Genomic DNA, 17,197 nt, shown 5'->3' on the forward strand with positions numbered 1-17,197 from the left:
CAGAATATCCTGATAAGGTTAAGATTTGTGCGGGCTGGGTGGCTCACGCCTGTAATCCCAACACTTTGGGAGGCTGAGGAGGGCGAATCACCTGAGGTCTGGAGTTCTAGGTCAGCCTGGCAAACATGGTGAAACCCCATCTCTACTAAAAATACAAAAATCAGCCAGGTATTGGGCGGATGCCTGTAATCCCAGCTGAAGCAGAAGAATTGCTTGAACCCAGGAAGCGGAGGTTGTAGTGAGGCAAGACTGTGCCACTTGCACTCCAGTCTGGGCGACACAGTGAGACTCTCTCTCTCAAAAAAAAAAAAAAAGGATTTGTGCACCAAAGATGCAAATTTGCCTTGCTCCATTTCATGGTCATAGACTTTTACCCCATGCCAGCTTTCTTACAGATGTGTGCTACAGGAGAAAGGAGCCCAAGCAAGGTATTTGGAAAATCAACAAACACTAGAATTAGAAAAACAAGCAAAGACCACAGCACATGTGTAACTACCATCTTATACACACATTTCATGGTTTTAAAATAGTAGTTCCAATAATGTGAGACCTTAAATTGTCTTTTTCTACATCACTGATGAGTTCTCAGAATCAGTGTGTAGATGAAGAAACTTAGTTTTATGTTTATAATATTTAAAGAACGATTCTTGTTTTGTTCATTACATCTGTAACATTTTATTTTCTAATTAAACTTTAAAATCATGGCCTTCCACATAAAATGGCATCATAAATCAAAATGAGAATACTTAGAACCCAATTGTTACACCATTGTCAAAGTCTAATTACATAATGGCCATTTCATAAACAAATAAAAGCCCTCAGGGCATGTCATGAGGGGATATTGCCTTTTCTAGGCTGAAGTCACTTGGCATCAAACTCATCTTAAAAGGCTCCTAAGGTGGGGTAATATCTATGACTCATGAATTGTCCTTTCATTGCTGTACTGATTACATGATTTCCAGAATTAAATGAACTATTAGCTTCTGACTTCATTTGTTTGCAGCACACAATATTTAGTACAGTAAATACCGTGTTCATTAAGTAAAATTAGTCTTGCCAGATATTACCAAAGAGAGGTGGTGGGAGAGAATCTAGTACATATATTATTAAATCAATAGTTCTATTTACCCCAAAGGCAGCAGTGAAGAGAGGAAAGTTGACTTTATCCGAAACCCCAGGAAATCAACCTGAGGCACCCGTAAACTAGTAAAAACTCCCCAGAGGGGCTGGTATCTCACTACCCTGAAATGGAGGAAGCCTAACCGAAGCAGAGTCTAGCAGGACATGCTTTACGATGGAATGGAAGACAGCACTGAGGCTGAGGGATGGCAGGAAGAGAAGGCCTGGTGGTAAGAAGCTTGTTCAGGATAACAAAAGAAGAAATCAACAGGTGAACTTGGGTAATTAATTACTTTTCTGAGTTTCAGTATCCTCTTCTATAAAAAGAGATGGGTGAACCAGAAGGTCTGAGGCCTCCCTTTGAATTTCACAAGTCCATGTTTTTATGCTTGGGCTTGCATGGAACACATGCAATGGCAAAGAGCCCAGCGGTCAGGCACACCTATGAGCCACCCCGGCTCCACACTGGAGTGGCAGGTCCCTCTGCCTTTCCAAGTCTCAGCGTCCTCTGAAGTCTGGAAGCAAAGAAGTGTGGCAGACAGGCAGTCACCTCCTGGGAGAAGCCCAAGGGTAGATCTAGCACTTCTAACTACCTTTTTTCTCCTAAGTAAGAGCACCTGGAATAAACTGAACACTAAGTGTACATAAGCAGCATACGTTTCACTCTCTATACCACATGTTGTACATGCTGCTTGGGATAAAGTGTTCTCTCTTCTCAATGTTTTTACATGGCTTGCTACTTTAGAGTATGTACTTAATATCATCCATTCCCACCGCATAGAAAGAGGCCTGCCAAAAGTTAAGGATGCCAAAAGGAAGGCGGGAGTACAGTGCACATGCTGGAGAAGGAGAAACTCTATAATCACTTTTAACATCTTGTTTTTATCAAGACACTCCTGTCAAATGAAGATTATTCCAGGACGAGAAAAATGCCAAAAAATGGGCCCTTTTGAGTAAAATTCAGAATGCCCAGGGGGCAAGCACAGCTGACTTTCAGCAACACTGAAAAATCAGAAGCATTTGTGTTCTGTCATCTTCTCCTACCCCTCCGTTTAGAAAGTTTTCCTCTTTCCTACCTCATGGCTCCCGCACCTTGCCTCCTCTTCCCCTGCACCTCTCCAGGACCTCATCATTTATATCACAGTCTTCAAAGCATCCCTCCCCAAACTCCAGTCTTTCTGGCCAGCTTTTGAGGAAGAAATTGCACTCACAATTTAATGCATACTAAATGTCAAAATCTGACAATGGCTGAACTTGGCCTTTCAAAAGTTATCCACAGTTTAGAAAACGTAGGCAGAAAGTGTCATGCCAAAAAAATTTCCAATGATAGATTTTCTGGTCAATTGGACAAAACCATTTGAGGAATGAGACCACGGACTCCTTCAACTTTTCAAACAGGTCTAGAAATCTGAGCCATAATGCAGTAGGAAATTATGGCTACTATTAACTTTTCTCCATGTTTGCTGGTCAGTTTGGTTTGTTTTGGGGTGTCTCCTCCTGGTTTGGTCAACTATCAGTATACATTCAACATGTGAGAAAATATAACTGTGCTTAAATTTATGTTCCGGTTGGGCTATATAGAAATGTATGAAATTTGTCATTTTTAGTTTTGTACTCTTGTCAGTCTATTGCCTGGTACAGGTATCCTTTTTTTTTTTTTTTTTTTTTTTTAAAAAAAAAAAAAAAGAGTAGTCTCTTTGGGGACTTGGGAAGAAAGGGTGTGAAGTTGGGGAGGGATAAGACTACAAACTGGGTTCAATGTATACTGCTCAGGTGACTGCTGCACCAAAATCTCACAATCACCACTAAAGAACTTACTCATGTAACTAACCAATTACCACCTGTTCTCCAAAACCCTATAGAAATAAAAGTATTTTAAAAAAATTTAGTAGTCTCTAAAAGTCTGGATGGATTATTCTTCTTTTCCCTTTTAACATCCTGTCCTTAGCTAGTTACAAAGTTGGCAGAGTTCTCAACCTGAGCACTAATGACATTTGGGGTCAAAAATTTTTTTGTTGGGGATATTATCCTGTGCATTGTAGGAGTTTGGCAGCATCCCTGGTCTCTACGTGCTAGATGCCAGTAGCACCCTTCCAGGTTAGGGTAACCAAAACTGTCTCCAGGCACTGTCAAATATCCCCTGGGAGGCAAAATCACTTGAGAACCACAGAGTTAAAGATTACACAAATGAAAACCCAGCTCACAGTTAGGAAGAAAAACTTAACAGCTGTTTTTAAAAGGGTAGTAATATGGTATGTAATTCAAAATTATGTCCATTGGCTAGCCTCTATATAGTCTTATTCTAAGAAGAATCGGTATCAAAATCTTCAAAGAAAAAAAGAATTCAGCAACTAACAGACTTTGAAAACAAGAGTATTACGGGAAGCCCCAAATATTACTTAGAGAATTCTTCTGTCCTCTGGTCATAATACATGCTTTTTAATTAATAGTTTGTGATACTAGAAAAGAACAAAACTAATGGGGACACATAACACTTTGCCCTCGTCAGCTGAGATGGCCTAGCAGACAGCTGCATAACAAATTTCAATCACAAAGATAATTTTGTGAAACAGATACTCAAGTTAGCAGAATAGAGAAATAGCACAAACCCATGTAATAGGTTGCAAGCATCTTTTACGGGATAAAGTGATTTAATTTTTAAATTATGGCAGGCCTGAAAAAAAATTAAAGACTTGCCTTTCTTGCTGGTTGCTATTTTGGAAGCAATAAAGACACAGCTCATATAAAACTGTATTTCTTCTGCCAATTCAAGTTTGTTTGCAGAATTTTCTCCTCTTCCCTCCTCCCGGCTCTTGACATCCCGTTAGCATCCCAAGACAAAGGCAGAACTACAGGGGAGTGGCGCTCAGACACCTGTGGGTCTTTTCTCAGGCAGAGAGAGAATCAGATTCTCCACCTGGAACCCATAAAGGAAGGAACGCCAGAACACACAACTTTTAAAACATATCTTTACCTACACTTACAGAGGACAGGTTAAAATATATTCTAGTCCTCTTTCTCTCACTTCAAATTCCATCAGTGTTGTAAATTGACTCATCTTACGCCACTTTCTTCTTCCTTCCTTTAGACCAGTGGCTCTCAAAGTAAGATGTGATCAGCATCCCCGGGGAACATGTTAGAAACGCAAATCTTCAGCCCCTACTCCAGACTTAGGGAGTCTCCTAAAGTCCAGGAACCCCTGATTTAGGCCAGTGTTCTCTCTAGAATCATAAACATTGTTTCTTAGAGAAAGCAAAACTGCAATTCTCATTTCATCCTCAAACCTGCTGCAAGGTAGGTATTAGCCCCACGTTAGGGATGTGGAAACCGGCTCTGGGGTTACACGTTGGCCCAAGGTCTTAAAGCTAGTCACTGCAGGTGGAAGATTAAAGTGTTTGCACCTCTTTTCACTACTGAAACAAATCTGTCGCAAGTTATTAACAACATCTGGATTTCTTGCCTGGTTGGGTTTTGTTTTTGCTCTTTCAGCTTTCGTCAATTCGGAAAAATATAAAACTGAGTGTGTGAGAGGAGTGTGCCATATGCCTCGGTTCTTCCAGAGTCGGAATTTAAGGGCAGGACTCTGGGAAGGTGTTTTTCCAGTAAAGACCGTTTTGTGCTGCTGCGGTCCGTCCTGTCTTTGAGGGAAACACACTCGGTCCCCCGCAGCAGACACACAAGCGGCCACAGCTGCACGGCGGGGCCGCGGGCATCCCCGACGCGACAGGTTGTCTGCGGGAAGGGAGCCCGTCCGCGAGGGCCCGGCGCGCCGCGGCTCCGGGCCGCGGAGACTGGTTTACAGGGCAAACTGGAACACCCCAAAGCCCGGGGGACGCCCGGGCCTACGCCGCAGCTCGGGAAGGAGGGGGCGAGTGGTGAACCCGAAACCGCTGAGGGCCGCGCGGCCAGAAACCACACGGACCGCTAGGGTCGCAATGAAGATCCGGGAGGAGAGTGCAGGCTGGAGGGGAGACAGCAGGCGAGGACCCGGGAAATGGAAATGGGGCGGGGTCAATGGGCCGGCACTCACTGTGAGGGTCGCTCTTCTCCCGGACCCCGTCCACTCGGCCGTCGGGGTGGATTCGCAGGAAGAAGCCCCCGTTTTTGCAGTACAGCCGCTTGGGGTCTTTGAAGTGGCCGGGCGGGAAGGCGCCGCTGCCGCCGTCCTCGGGCAGGGCGGGCAGCGTGGTGATGCTCCCGGCTGCCATGGTCCCTCCGGAGCCCTGCCGGGGACCCCGAGCCGCTGGAGCCGAGCGGGGAGCCGCCGCCCCCCGGCCCCGGCCGCGGCCTCCAACCCGCTCCGGGGCACGGCCCCGGCCCCGGCCCCCCAGCCTCCCGCCCGGCAGCGCGCGGCCGCGCCCGCGGGCCCCCAGCCTCGCGCCGCTTGGCCGCTCTTCTGTCCGCCGGCTCCTGGTGCGCGGCGAGCTGGCGGCCCGAAACCTGGGGTTCAGGGAAGGGTGTTTCCGCGGCCGGCGCCTGGGGAGAGCCGCCTAGCAAACTGCAGCGCCCGGGATTCCGTTGCAACCGCGGGCACCGCGTCCGCTGATCTGGCACCCTCCGGGCCGCGGCGTCACATCTTCTACATCTCCACCCCCGACACCCACCAGCCACCCGCGCCCCCGGCTCTCCTCCCTCCTGCGCGCCGCCCCCCTACTCGCTCGGGGTTTTCTGGGGCCGGCCTCTGAGTCCGGCGCTTCGGCCACAACACGCAAGCGCGACATCTGTCCCGGGGAGAGCCGGGTGGGGGAGGGGCGGGGGGCGCGCCGGAGGCCGCGGCAGGACCCCAACAGTCCCGGGGCTCCACGGTCCCTTGTTCCCCATAAGTCACCCCCCCCCAACGCCGCACCACCCAAACCACGTTTAGGCTTTCTCTACACTGCGGGGCTTTTGCTGCGCAACCAGCCGTGACTCAACTTTTAAAAGTTTAAATGCAACTTTCTCCCCCATTTTTTCCCTTGCTAGCGTTTCAAAATGGGGAAGCCGTTTCCACCCCAAAGTAGAGAAGTCGGAATCCAGGAAAGATTCTGTCAGAAGAGGCTTTGAAAATCTCTAAATCACCAAAAGACGAGGGGTACACGTGGGGCATGAACTGTTTAAAAATAAAGGACAGAGGCTAAAGTCGTCTACCAACAAAAGGAAAGAAAGAGGCCAGAGAAGGGAAGCAGATTGGGTTGCTAAGAGGAAAAGGTTTTCTTTACTGACCTATCTTGAGTTAGACAACACAGAAAGATGAGGATGAGGCTCAAATCCTTATCGCGATAGATGCGCATTAATGTCTTAACTCGGAGCTGGCATTTGCCCTAGCTAAATTGTTAACACGTTTCTTGGAGACAGAGTTAATTTCTGTAAATCCCAAATGTAAAATTGAAGTTAATTGCATTTTGGTAATTTTCAGTAGGATATAGCAGGTGCTACAGATGATTGGCAAGTTTGCAAACTTGCTAATCATCTGTAGCACCTGCTATATCCTACTGAAAATTACTGTGTCTCATATAGTGAGGGAGATAAGATGGGTAGCATGAGTAACACAAATACCAGTAGAAAGTAACTAGACCATAGAAGAGTAAGACTGTGTGCTGTGACATTTCAGACAAGGGGTAACTCATCTGGGAAGGCAGGAGATTTATGGAAGCTTCTAGAAGGAGTTGCAAATGCCTCCTTGTAGAAACATTAGGTTTCAAAAGGTCATTCGTAAGTGCATTTTTCTCAAATCTCCAAGAGGGCTTTAACTCCAGATGCATTTCTAGAATGTTAAATATAGGAGTGTGAGTAAATTATCTGAAGCTTTAAAACCAGGCATACTCCTCTTTCTCCTTGCAGCTAGTGCATGTTCTATAGAGAAGGAAAAAAAATTTTTCTCATTCATTACTAGGTTTATGGCTGAAGCCCCTGTAACAACAGACACATTAACAAGAGAAAAACATACTAATTTGTTTATATAAGTTTTACACAAAACAGGAGACTTTAGAAATGAAGACCCGGCCGGGCGCGGTGGCTCAAGCCTGTAATCCCAGCACTTTGGGAGGCCGAGGCGGGTGGATCACGAGGTCAAGAGATCGAGACCATCCTGGCCAACATGGTGAAACCCCGTCTCCACTAAAAATACAAAAAATTAGCTGGGCGTGGTGGTGCGTGCCTGTAATTCCCAGCTACTCAGGAGGCTGAGGCGGGAGAATTGCCTGAACCCAGGAGGCGGAGGTTGCGGTGAGCCGAGATCGCGCCATTGCACTCCAGCCTGGGTAACATGAGTGAAACTCCGTCTCAAAAAAAAAAAAAAAAAGAAATGAAGACTCAAAGTTAATAGAGAAACCTGTGTATTTTTAAGGCTAGGATTGATAAAGAAGTGGAAGTCATAGAGAGGTATGATTGGACAAATGTCTATGATCTAACGGTAATAAACTGGGGAGACTTACTTGAAAAGGCCTATTTGTTCAGATTCTTCTCCCTGTACCTGTGTCTTCAGAGATAAGGATATCCCTTTCCTCCAGATATAGGGAAGGCACTTCTGGAATGAAAGTCTCATGAGCCTGCCTCAGAAGAGAAGATCTGGGTAAAGTGAAAGTAACCCTCTTGCTTCTGCTGTTTTCTCATGTGCCAAGGTACCATTATTTTGGGGTAGCATGTCCTGAACCCCATCAGTTCCCTAACATCTCTCTCCAAAATGGATTAGTTTCATCTTCACTGAAAATCCATCTGTTGAGACAAAAATCACTCCCTTCAGATGATCTCTCTAGGTGCTACAGTGGTGCTGAGTGTCCCCTAGAATGATTGAACTCTGGCTTCAACTCTGTGTCACAGAAACCTGAGGATTCCAAGAGCACGGGGATAAAATCTAAGTCATGATATTTTTTAACAACGGTATCCAGAAGCTTGGGGAGCAGTTACAAGCAGCAAAATAATTTACATTCTCTACAATTCAAACAAACAATCTAATTTTCAAATGGGAGAAAGATTTGAACAGATACTTTGCCAAAGAAAATATACAAATAGCCAATAAGCACATGACAAGGGACTCAACATCCTTAGTCACTGGAGAAATACAAATCAGCTTTTCTGAGGATCCGGCAAGATGGCAGAGGTCGAGCAGAAGAAGCAGCGGACCTTCCGCGGTGTGGACCTGGACCAGCTGCTGGACAATGTCCTACGAGCAGCTGATGCAGCTGTACAGTGCGCGCCAGCGGCGGCCGCGCACCCCGGGCCTGTGGCGGAAGCAGCACTCGCTGCTGAAGCGCCTGCGCAAGGCCACGAAGGGGGGGGGGGCCACCCAGCCCACCACCCCATGAAGAAGCCGGAAGTGATACGCACCTGCAGACATGATTATCCTGCCCGAGATGGTGGGCAGCATGGTGGGCGTCTACAACTGCAAGACCTCCAAGTAGGTGGAGATCAAGACAGAGATTATCGGCCACTACCTGGGCGAGTTCTCCATCACCTACAAGCCCGTGAGGCACTGCCGGCCGGGCTGTCGGGGCCACCCACTCCTCCCGCTTCATCCCTCTCAAGTAGTAGCTCAGCTAATAAAGGCACACATATCTCCAAAAAAAAAAAAAAAAAGGATAGAGAGAAATACAAAAATACAAATCAAAACAACAATGGGATACCACTTTACACCCACTAGACTAGCTGTAATTAAGAAATAACAACAAAAACAAGTGTTGAAGATGTGGTAAACGTGGAACCCTCAGACATAGCTGGTGGGAAGGTAAAATGGTGTAGTCAATATAAAAACAGTCTGACAGTTACTCCAAAATTAAACAGTCACCAGACAAGGCAGCAATTCCACTCCTAGGTATGCAGCCAAGAGAATTGGAAACATATATTCACATGAAAACATGTACGTAAATGTTCATAGCAGCTTTATTCGTAATAACCAAAAAGTAGAAACAAGCCAAATGTCCATCAGTTGACGAATGAGTAAATCAAATGTGGAAGATCCATACAATGAAAAGTTATTTGGCAATAAAAAGAATTACTGTTACATGCTACAACATGGATGAAGCTTGAAAACATTATGCTTAGTGGAAGAAGCCAGGCAGAGAAGGCCACGTGTTGTATGATTCCATTTATATGAGATCCCTAGGATAGGCAAATCCATAGAAACAGAGAGCAGCTTAGTGGCTGCCAGGGTTGAAGGAGAGGGAAATCGGGAGTTACGGCTAATGAGTGTGGGATTTCCTTTCCAAGCTAGAAAAGAGTTCTGGAATTAGATAGTGGTGATGGTTCTTACACAACTTTGTGAATAGTGAAAACCATTGAGTTGTACACTTTAAAATGGTGAATTTCATATGTGAGTTGTGCCTTAAAAAAAGAGAAAAATAATAGATGTCAAAATGAAAATGAGTTTCTTTCCTCCCATAAAGTTTTTGGGGAGGGAAGATATTATTCAGTGCTGTTAAGGATGAGATGAACCAGAGACCTCATCAACAGTCAGAGGGAGGCTAAATTATACAGCATTTTGGGAAGACTATTTTAAAAAGTACATCACATTTTGAATTTTTTTTTTTTTTTTGAGACAGGGTCTCACTCTGTCACCCACGCTGGAGTGCAATGGCACGATCATGGTTCACTGCAACCTCAACTTCCCGGGTTCAGGCAGTCCTCCAACCTCAGCCTCCCAGGTTTGCTGGGACTATAGGCACATGCCACCATGTGTGGCTAATCTTTTCTACTTTTTGTAGAGACAGATTTCACCATATTGCCCAGGTTGGTCTCAAACTCCTGGGCTTACATGATCTGCCAGTCCTAGCATGCCAAAGCGCTGGGATTACAAGCATGTGTCACCATGACTGGCCCAATTTTTGAAATTTGAATACCATTTGAACCAACAGTTTTGATGCAAGAAATTTATTCTAAGGACACGATTATAGATGCACACAAAGATTTACCAACCTGGGTGTTCATTAAATCCCTGATTGTAATGAGGTAAAATGAGGGCTAATCTGGGTGATTAATGTGAATACATTATGTTATATTCATTCAAAATAGTATGTTTCGGGTAGCCAAATAAACAGTTTTGTGGAAAAACGTATAATACCATGAAAAAATACTTACAATATTGTATATTGTTAATTAAAAGTAGGTTACAAACTATATAATAGTATCTCATTTATTTATTATGCTTTCATACATATATTACAATGAGAAACACTAAAGTATTTGTAGTGATATTTTAGATAGTAGAATTTTTTTATGCAAACAAGTTATTACTATCATATAAACTTATCATCTAAAATTGTATCGTGTTTATTTGGTTTCTTATTATCAGTCCTTTCCCCAATATAATACAAGAAAACTTATAGCAGAGATCTTTCTGACCTATGCATTACTGTATCCCAAGGACCTAATGGCACTCAGTGGGAGCCTCAGTAAGTTGATTTGCTTGTTTCTTTTTTGTCAAATGAAGGAATGCATTATTTTCATCACAAAAACCTGTTTTTGAAAGTTAAGTTCATCATCTACATTATGGAGGGCTGGGTATCAGTGTATCAATGTCTGTGGAAATCTGTATCTTAACCATTTTATAATGAAAATCACATTAAACCCATTTCCTCATGAAAATCCCAAAACAATGCACAGATTACTGTTTTCTAAAACCTAGTTCATCAAAAGTAATCTTACTAGTTCTCCAGATCATCATTATACCATCAGCTATGAAATAATAGAGTGAACCACTTTATTTTATCTCCACAAGAGGTAGCAAAGATTACTGCCTACTTCTTGTGCTCAGCTAACAGATTCTAATTTCACCCAACTAATTTTCTGTGCTTAATGTTGACTTTGAGTCCTTGATTTTTAAAAACAAATAAACAATAACAAACACATAAAACTTCTAGATATAGCCAATGGTTTATGTTGCATTTTGCTATTTTATTTTTAAATATTGTATTGTCACTCTATATTGCCAAGCTACAATTATTCATTATTCTCAGAAGATGAGTGGCCTCCTGCTGTATTACCACTAGAGCTCCACCTCCTCTCAGATCAGCAATGGTATTAAATACTCACAGGAGGCTGGGCACAGTGGCTCACGCCTATAATCCCAACACTTTGGAAGACCAAGGGGCACAAATCACCTGAGATCAGGAGTTTGAGACCAGCCTGGCCAACATGGTCTTTACTAAAAATTAGCCAGTCATAGTGGCACACACCTGTAGTCACAGCCACTTGGGAGGCTAAGACGGGAGAATCCCTTGAACCCAAGAGGCAGAGTGGCCCGAGACCATGACACTGCATTCCAGCCTGGGCAACAGAGTGAGACTCCATCCCCCCACAAAAGAAAGTACTCATAGGAGCATTATCCCAATTGTGAACTGCACATGTGAAGGATGTAGGTTGCGCACTCCTTATGAGAATCTATGCCTGATGATCTGAAGCAGAGCTGTGGCAGAGATGCTGGTGCTGGGGAGTGGCTGCAAATACAGATTAACATTGGCAGAGAGATTTGACTGCACAGAGACCGTAATAAATCAATTGCTTGCAGACTCATACCAAAACCCTGTAAGTGAGTGGCAAGTGACAAGCTGCATCTGGTGGCAGGCTTTACGTCTGACTCTGACACTTATTTTAGTCCATGTGTGGCCTTTCAATTATTTTATTTACCCCTTCAGTCTGCACCTCTTTCCTGCACTGCGTACTTGTCTCAGAAACAGTTTTGGTAAGCCCACAAGCTAACTCTAGCCAAAATGAGTAAAAAACATCACTGGAGAGCTTCTTTGAAAAGGGGGAAAGACCCAGCGAAGTGACAGCGGAAGACTTGAAGACTGCCAACAGAAAGAATGCTGCATTTAAAAGAAAATACTGAGAGTCTTACTTAAATTACAAGCTCACTGCAACAGTTGATTTATATTCTCTGAGCCCACTTCATATAATATATGGTGACTGGCTACCCAATGAAGCCATGAAACCTTCAAAACTGCTTGGCAACATGGAAACCAAGCACCCTGCATTAAAAGACAAGCCTTTGAAGTTTTTTTAAAAAAACAAACAAAAAAAAACAGCATGAAGGCTGAGGCGGGTGGATCACTTGAGGTCAGGAGTTCAAGACCAGCCTAAGCAACATGGTGAAACCTCGTCTCCACTAAAAATACAAAAAAAAGTCGGATATGGTGACAGGCACCTGTAGTCCCAGCTGCTCCGGAGGCTGAGGCAGGATAATTTCTTGAGCCCAGAAGGCAGAGGTTGCAGTGAGCCCAGATGATGCCACTGCACTCCAGCCTGGGCACCAGAGCGAGACTCTGTCTCAAAAATAAAAAAAGAAAACAACATGAACATGAAGAATAGAAGCAATTTTCTAAGGTCACCACTTCATCAAATGTGTCTCCACTGAGAGCGTCATTCTTAGTGGCTAACTGCATTGCTAAAGCTAAGAAGCCCTTTACTATTGGTGAAGAGTTGACCCTGCCTGCTGCTAGAGACATTTGCTGTGAACTTTTAGGAAAGGCTGTAGTTCAAAAGGCGGCACATGTTCCTCGTTTGGCTAGCACCATAACTAGACGAAATGATAAAATAGCAGCTGATATTGAGGCACAATTTTAGAGAGAATTAATGAGTCACTGTGGTACACATTCCAGGTTGATGAGTCCAGTGATGTTGACAACAGGTGACAATGCTGTTTTTCAGGAAGATGTGCATGAGGATACCTTGTGTGCACTTTTGTTGCCAACCAACACCATGGCTGCAGAACTATTCAAGTCTTTGAATGATTATATATCAGGAAAACTGAATTGGTCATTTTGTGCCAGCATATGTATGGATGGAGCGGCTGCCATGGCTGAACAGCTTTCCGATTTCACTCCTTGGGTCAAAAATGACATTTCTGAATATGAGTCTACACAATGTGTCATCCATACAGAAATGCTGGCTAGTCGAAAACTCTCACCTGAACTTAACAATATTTTGCAGGATGTGATTAAAATTATCAACCACATTAAAGTATATGCCCTTAACTCGCATCTGTTCACACAGCTCTGTGAGGAGATGGACACAGAGCACACAAGTCTTCTCTTATACACAGAAGTGAGATGTTTTCTAAAAGTAGATCACTGGCCAGAGTTTTTGAGTTATAAGAGCCGCTCCAGACATTTCTTTTAGAAAAAGTCACAACTGGCAGCACATTTTAGTGACACAGAATGGGTCACAAAACTTGATTACTTGTGTGACATATTCAGCCTGCTTAATGAATTCAATCTGTCACTCCAAGACAGAACTGTTCAAATTGGCAGATAAAGTAGCTGTATTCCAAGCCAACTAGGGCTGGGCACAGTGGCTCATGACTGTAACCCCAACACTTTGGGAGGCCAACGCGGTGGATCACTTGAGGTCATGAGTTCCAGACCAGCCTAAGCAACACAGTAAAACACCATCGATACTAAAAATACAAAAATTAGCCAGGTGTGGTGGTGTGTGCCTAAATTCCCAGCTACTGGGGAGGCTGAGGCAGGAGAATTGCTTGAACCGGGGAGGGTGAGGCTGCAGTGAACCGAGATTATGCCACTGCACTCCTACCTGGGTCACACAGTGAGACTCTAAAAAAAAAAAAAAAAAAGAAGCCAAACTGGAATTATGGGGGTGGGGGCGACAAATGAACATTGGGATTTCTGACATGTATGTTGCAGACATTTTCAGAGATTTGGGCCAGGACCTTCCTTCTCCCAGCTGGTGCATCTCAGATTTCAAAAGAGTTTGAGCATTACTTCCCAATCACAAAAGACCCCCAAACTGGGAAGGAAAGGATCCACCACCCATTTGTGAATAAGCCAGGTGAATTGACTTTGTCCATGCTAGAAGAAGATCAACTGCTGGAGACAGTAAATGACAGTGGCCTTAAAAGTATGTTTGATATGACTTCAACTCTCCATACTTTCTGGATTAAAGTAAAGGTGAGATATCCTGAGGCTGCCACAAAAGCACTGAAAAGTCTGCTTCCATTTCCAACATGCCATCTTTGCGAAATAGTTTTCTGCAGTGACAGCAACCAAAATGAAATTACAGAGTAGACTGAACATAAACAACACACTTCAGGTGTCACTGCCTACCATCACCCCTAGATGGGACCATCTAGTTGCAGGAAAACAAGCTCAGGATTCCCACTGGTTCTACATTATGGTGAGTTGTATAATTATTTCATTATATATCATGATGCAATCATAATTAAAAGTGTGCTCTGTGTCCATCTCCTCATAGAGCTGTGAACAGATGTGAGTTAAGGGCATATACTTTAATGTGGTTGATAATTTTAATCACATCCTGCAAAATGTTGTTTGTGTGTATATATACATATATGCCTTGAATCAGGATTCAAGAGTCAGGATGTCTTTTTAAATATCAAAATAAGAACAAATGAACAATCAGATCAGAATCTCTGTAATCTGAGCATGTTACACAGAAGATAAAGAATAGCAGGGCTTTCCTGAAAAGGGCTATTTTGCAACATATTTATTATAAATAACAATTTATTTGAATGAAATTAATGTAGGAAACACTGAGCTCCTTTGATTCAATAGCTCCTCCCATGTAGCTCTTACAACAGTGTTGAGCTAATTTTAAAAAATTAGAACACATGAATAAATATAATTACTTCTAGCATCATTCTCATTAAAAGGTAAAAAATCCTAAGTCTTTGTGGTTGCTCAGTGGCCCTCTAGGAAGCTCCAAAGATGATTTAAGAGTAAAAGACATCATGAAGTTTTCATTTTTCTCAACTTAAGTGTTGATCTTGAAAAGGCAAAATCAGTCTATGAGCTGAGACTAGTCACTTGATTATTATAGTCACATAGATCAGCAGTCCCCAACCTTTTTGACACAAGGGACCTCCCACCAACAGTGAGAGTAACTGTTTCCTCATACTCTCTATTGCTTTAATTGTTAAACTTTTTAACTGTGCCCATCTGAGTAGAAGAATAGATCTCATTCTACGTTTAATTTGTACTTTTTTTCTCACTTTTATTATTATTATTTTTTTTTGAGACACAGTCTAGTTCTGTCACCCAGGCGGAGTGCAGTGGCACAATCTCGGCTCCCTGCAACCTCTGCCTCCAGAGTTCAAGGGATTCTCCTGCCTCTGCCTCCCGAATAGCTGGGATTACAGGCACCCGCCACCATGCCCAGCTAATTTTTGTATTTTTAGTAGAAACGGGGTTTCACCGTGTTGACCAGGATGGTCTCGATCTCTTGACCTCGTGACCCACCCGCCTCAGCCTCCCAAAATGCTGGGATTACAGGCTTGAGCCACCGTGCCCAGCAAGGCTATTTTTCTTTTGAGCACTTTTATTGACAACTTGAATTAGATTTGTTTTGATTCTTTTTTGTTATTAGCTTTAATTAGTTAAGAAGCATATTAATTCAATATCTTTGTAAAAAAAAGTAAATCATTACAGACAATAGTGAGAGTATCCTTTAGACTCCATCCCAAACATTGTCACTTCTCAGATGAAACCACTTTTCTCAGTTTAATGTGTATCATTTCAGATTTTGTGTATTTACATACATATGTGCACCCACAGAGAAGAAACTATTGCTTTGTGTGGGTGTGCAGGTTCGTATATGTAAATGGTATAATACCATTCTTATCTTTCAGCAGCTTGCATTTTCACTCAGTACATATGAGTTTTTCCATGGTAGTTAAGTCTGGATCTACCTTGTTCATTACTGCAGCAGGGTATTGCAGAGTATGGTAGAGACTACTTAACCATTTCCTGACTGATGTACATGGAGGTTGCATACAAGTCTTTGCTATTATAAACAGTGATGCAGTGGCCATCTTTGCACTTGCCCCCATGTGCACATATTTGAATTATTCTCCAGAGGCCCTACTCACTCATGAATTCTCTGGGTCCCTGAATATTCCATTTTAAGAGACACTGTCAAATTCACCTCTAAAATAGCTGTAATGAGTTACAGTTCCACCATCAGTGCTCACATCTTTGTAGAGGTGTCATTCTTGCCAAAATCTTAGTGTCATAAATCTGAGAAAGCTAACTAGTAGAATAGATGACAAAACTAAAATTTAGGAGCCTTTCTATAAGTTAAAAGGTTGAGATAAAATTTGCGATGTAGTTATAAGTAAAGTTCTACATCTAAGTTTTAAAAAAAAGTCAGTTTGGCAAGTATAGCATGGCAGAAACTGGCTTAGTAAAAAGTCATATAAAAGTGATCATGCCGGGCGCGGTGGCTCAAGCCTGTAATCCCAGCACTTTGGGAGGCCGAGGCGGGTGGATCACGAGGTCAAGAGATCGAGACCATCCTGGTCAACATGGTGAAACCCCGTCTCTACTAAAAATACAAAAAATTAGCTGGGCATGGTGGCACATGCCTGTAATCCCAGCGACTCAGGAGGTTGAGGCAGGAGAATTGCCTGAACCCGGGAGGCGGAGGTTGCGGTGAGCCGAGATCGCGCCATTGCACTCCAGCCTGGGTAACAAGAGTGAAACTCCGTCTCAAAAAAAAAAAAAAAAAAGTGATCATATGGTTAGCAGAGGCCAAAAGGGTAAAGCTACTGCCTAAAAGGCTAACATAACTGGTTTTCCTTAATAGATGTTTAATGACCAGATGATAAGAGATTGTAATTCCTCCAAACGATCACATTTGGAACATCCACATCTTAAGAAGTCATTGACAAGACAGGTGATTTTCAAAAGAGGGCAACATTGGCTACCATATTCATCTTTTGTGATAATTGTGCAGATTCCCATGTATCATTAAGTGCTTTTTTTCAAAGACTGAATAAAAGTGCATTACAACACAGCTGGGTGCAGTGGCTCACTTGTAATCCCAGCACTTTGGGAGGCCAAGGCAGGCTGATCATTTCAGGTTAGGAATTCAAGGCCTGGCCTGGCCAACATGGTAAAACTCCATTTCTACTAAAACAGAAAAATTAGCCAGGTTTGGTGGCAGATGCCTGTAATCTCACCTAGCGGATGCCTGTAATCTCAGCTACTTCGGCAGCTGAGGGAGGATAATTGCCTGAACCCAGGAGATGGAGGTTGCAGTAAGCCAACATTACACCACGGCATTCCAGCCTGGGTAACAGAGTGAGACTCCCTCTCAAAAAAATAAAAATAGTATGTTTATTGTGGCACTG

General features: G+C 43.3%; 1 protein-coding gene and 1 pseudogene across 1 annotated transcript in view; one reads left to right on the forward strand and one right to left on the reverse strand.

Moving 5' to 3' along the window:
• FGF2 (fibroblast growth factor 2) overlaps window positions 1–5,857 on the reverse strand; it is a 67,905-nt gene extending 62,048 nt beyond the window's left edge. The window contains 1 exon segment of the mRNA XM_032292368.1: window positions 5,150–5,857. Within this exon segment, the coding sequence (XP_032148259.1) occupies window positions 5,150–5,840 (691 nt within the window). The 5' untranslated portion in view covers window positions 5,841–5,857.
• A 2,215-nt stretch (window positions 5,858–8,072) lies between these two features.
• Window positions 8,073–8,662, forward strand: LOC116560783 (annotated as a pseudogene).
• Window positions 8,663–17,197: the final 8,535 nt, after the last annotated feature.

The sequence above is a fragment of the Sapajus apella genome, unplaced genomic scaffold (assembly GCF_009761245.1).
Source record: "Sapajus apella isolate SASKATOON/1434 unplaced genomic scaffold, GSC_monkey_1.0 scaffold27, whole genome shotgun sequence".
Classification (NCBI taxonomy): domain Eukaryota; kingdom Metazoa; phylum Chordata; class Mammalia; order Primates; family Cebidae; genus Sapajus; species Sapajus apella.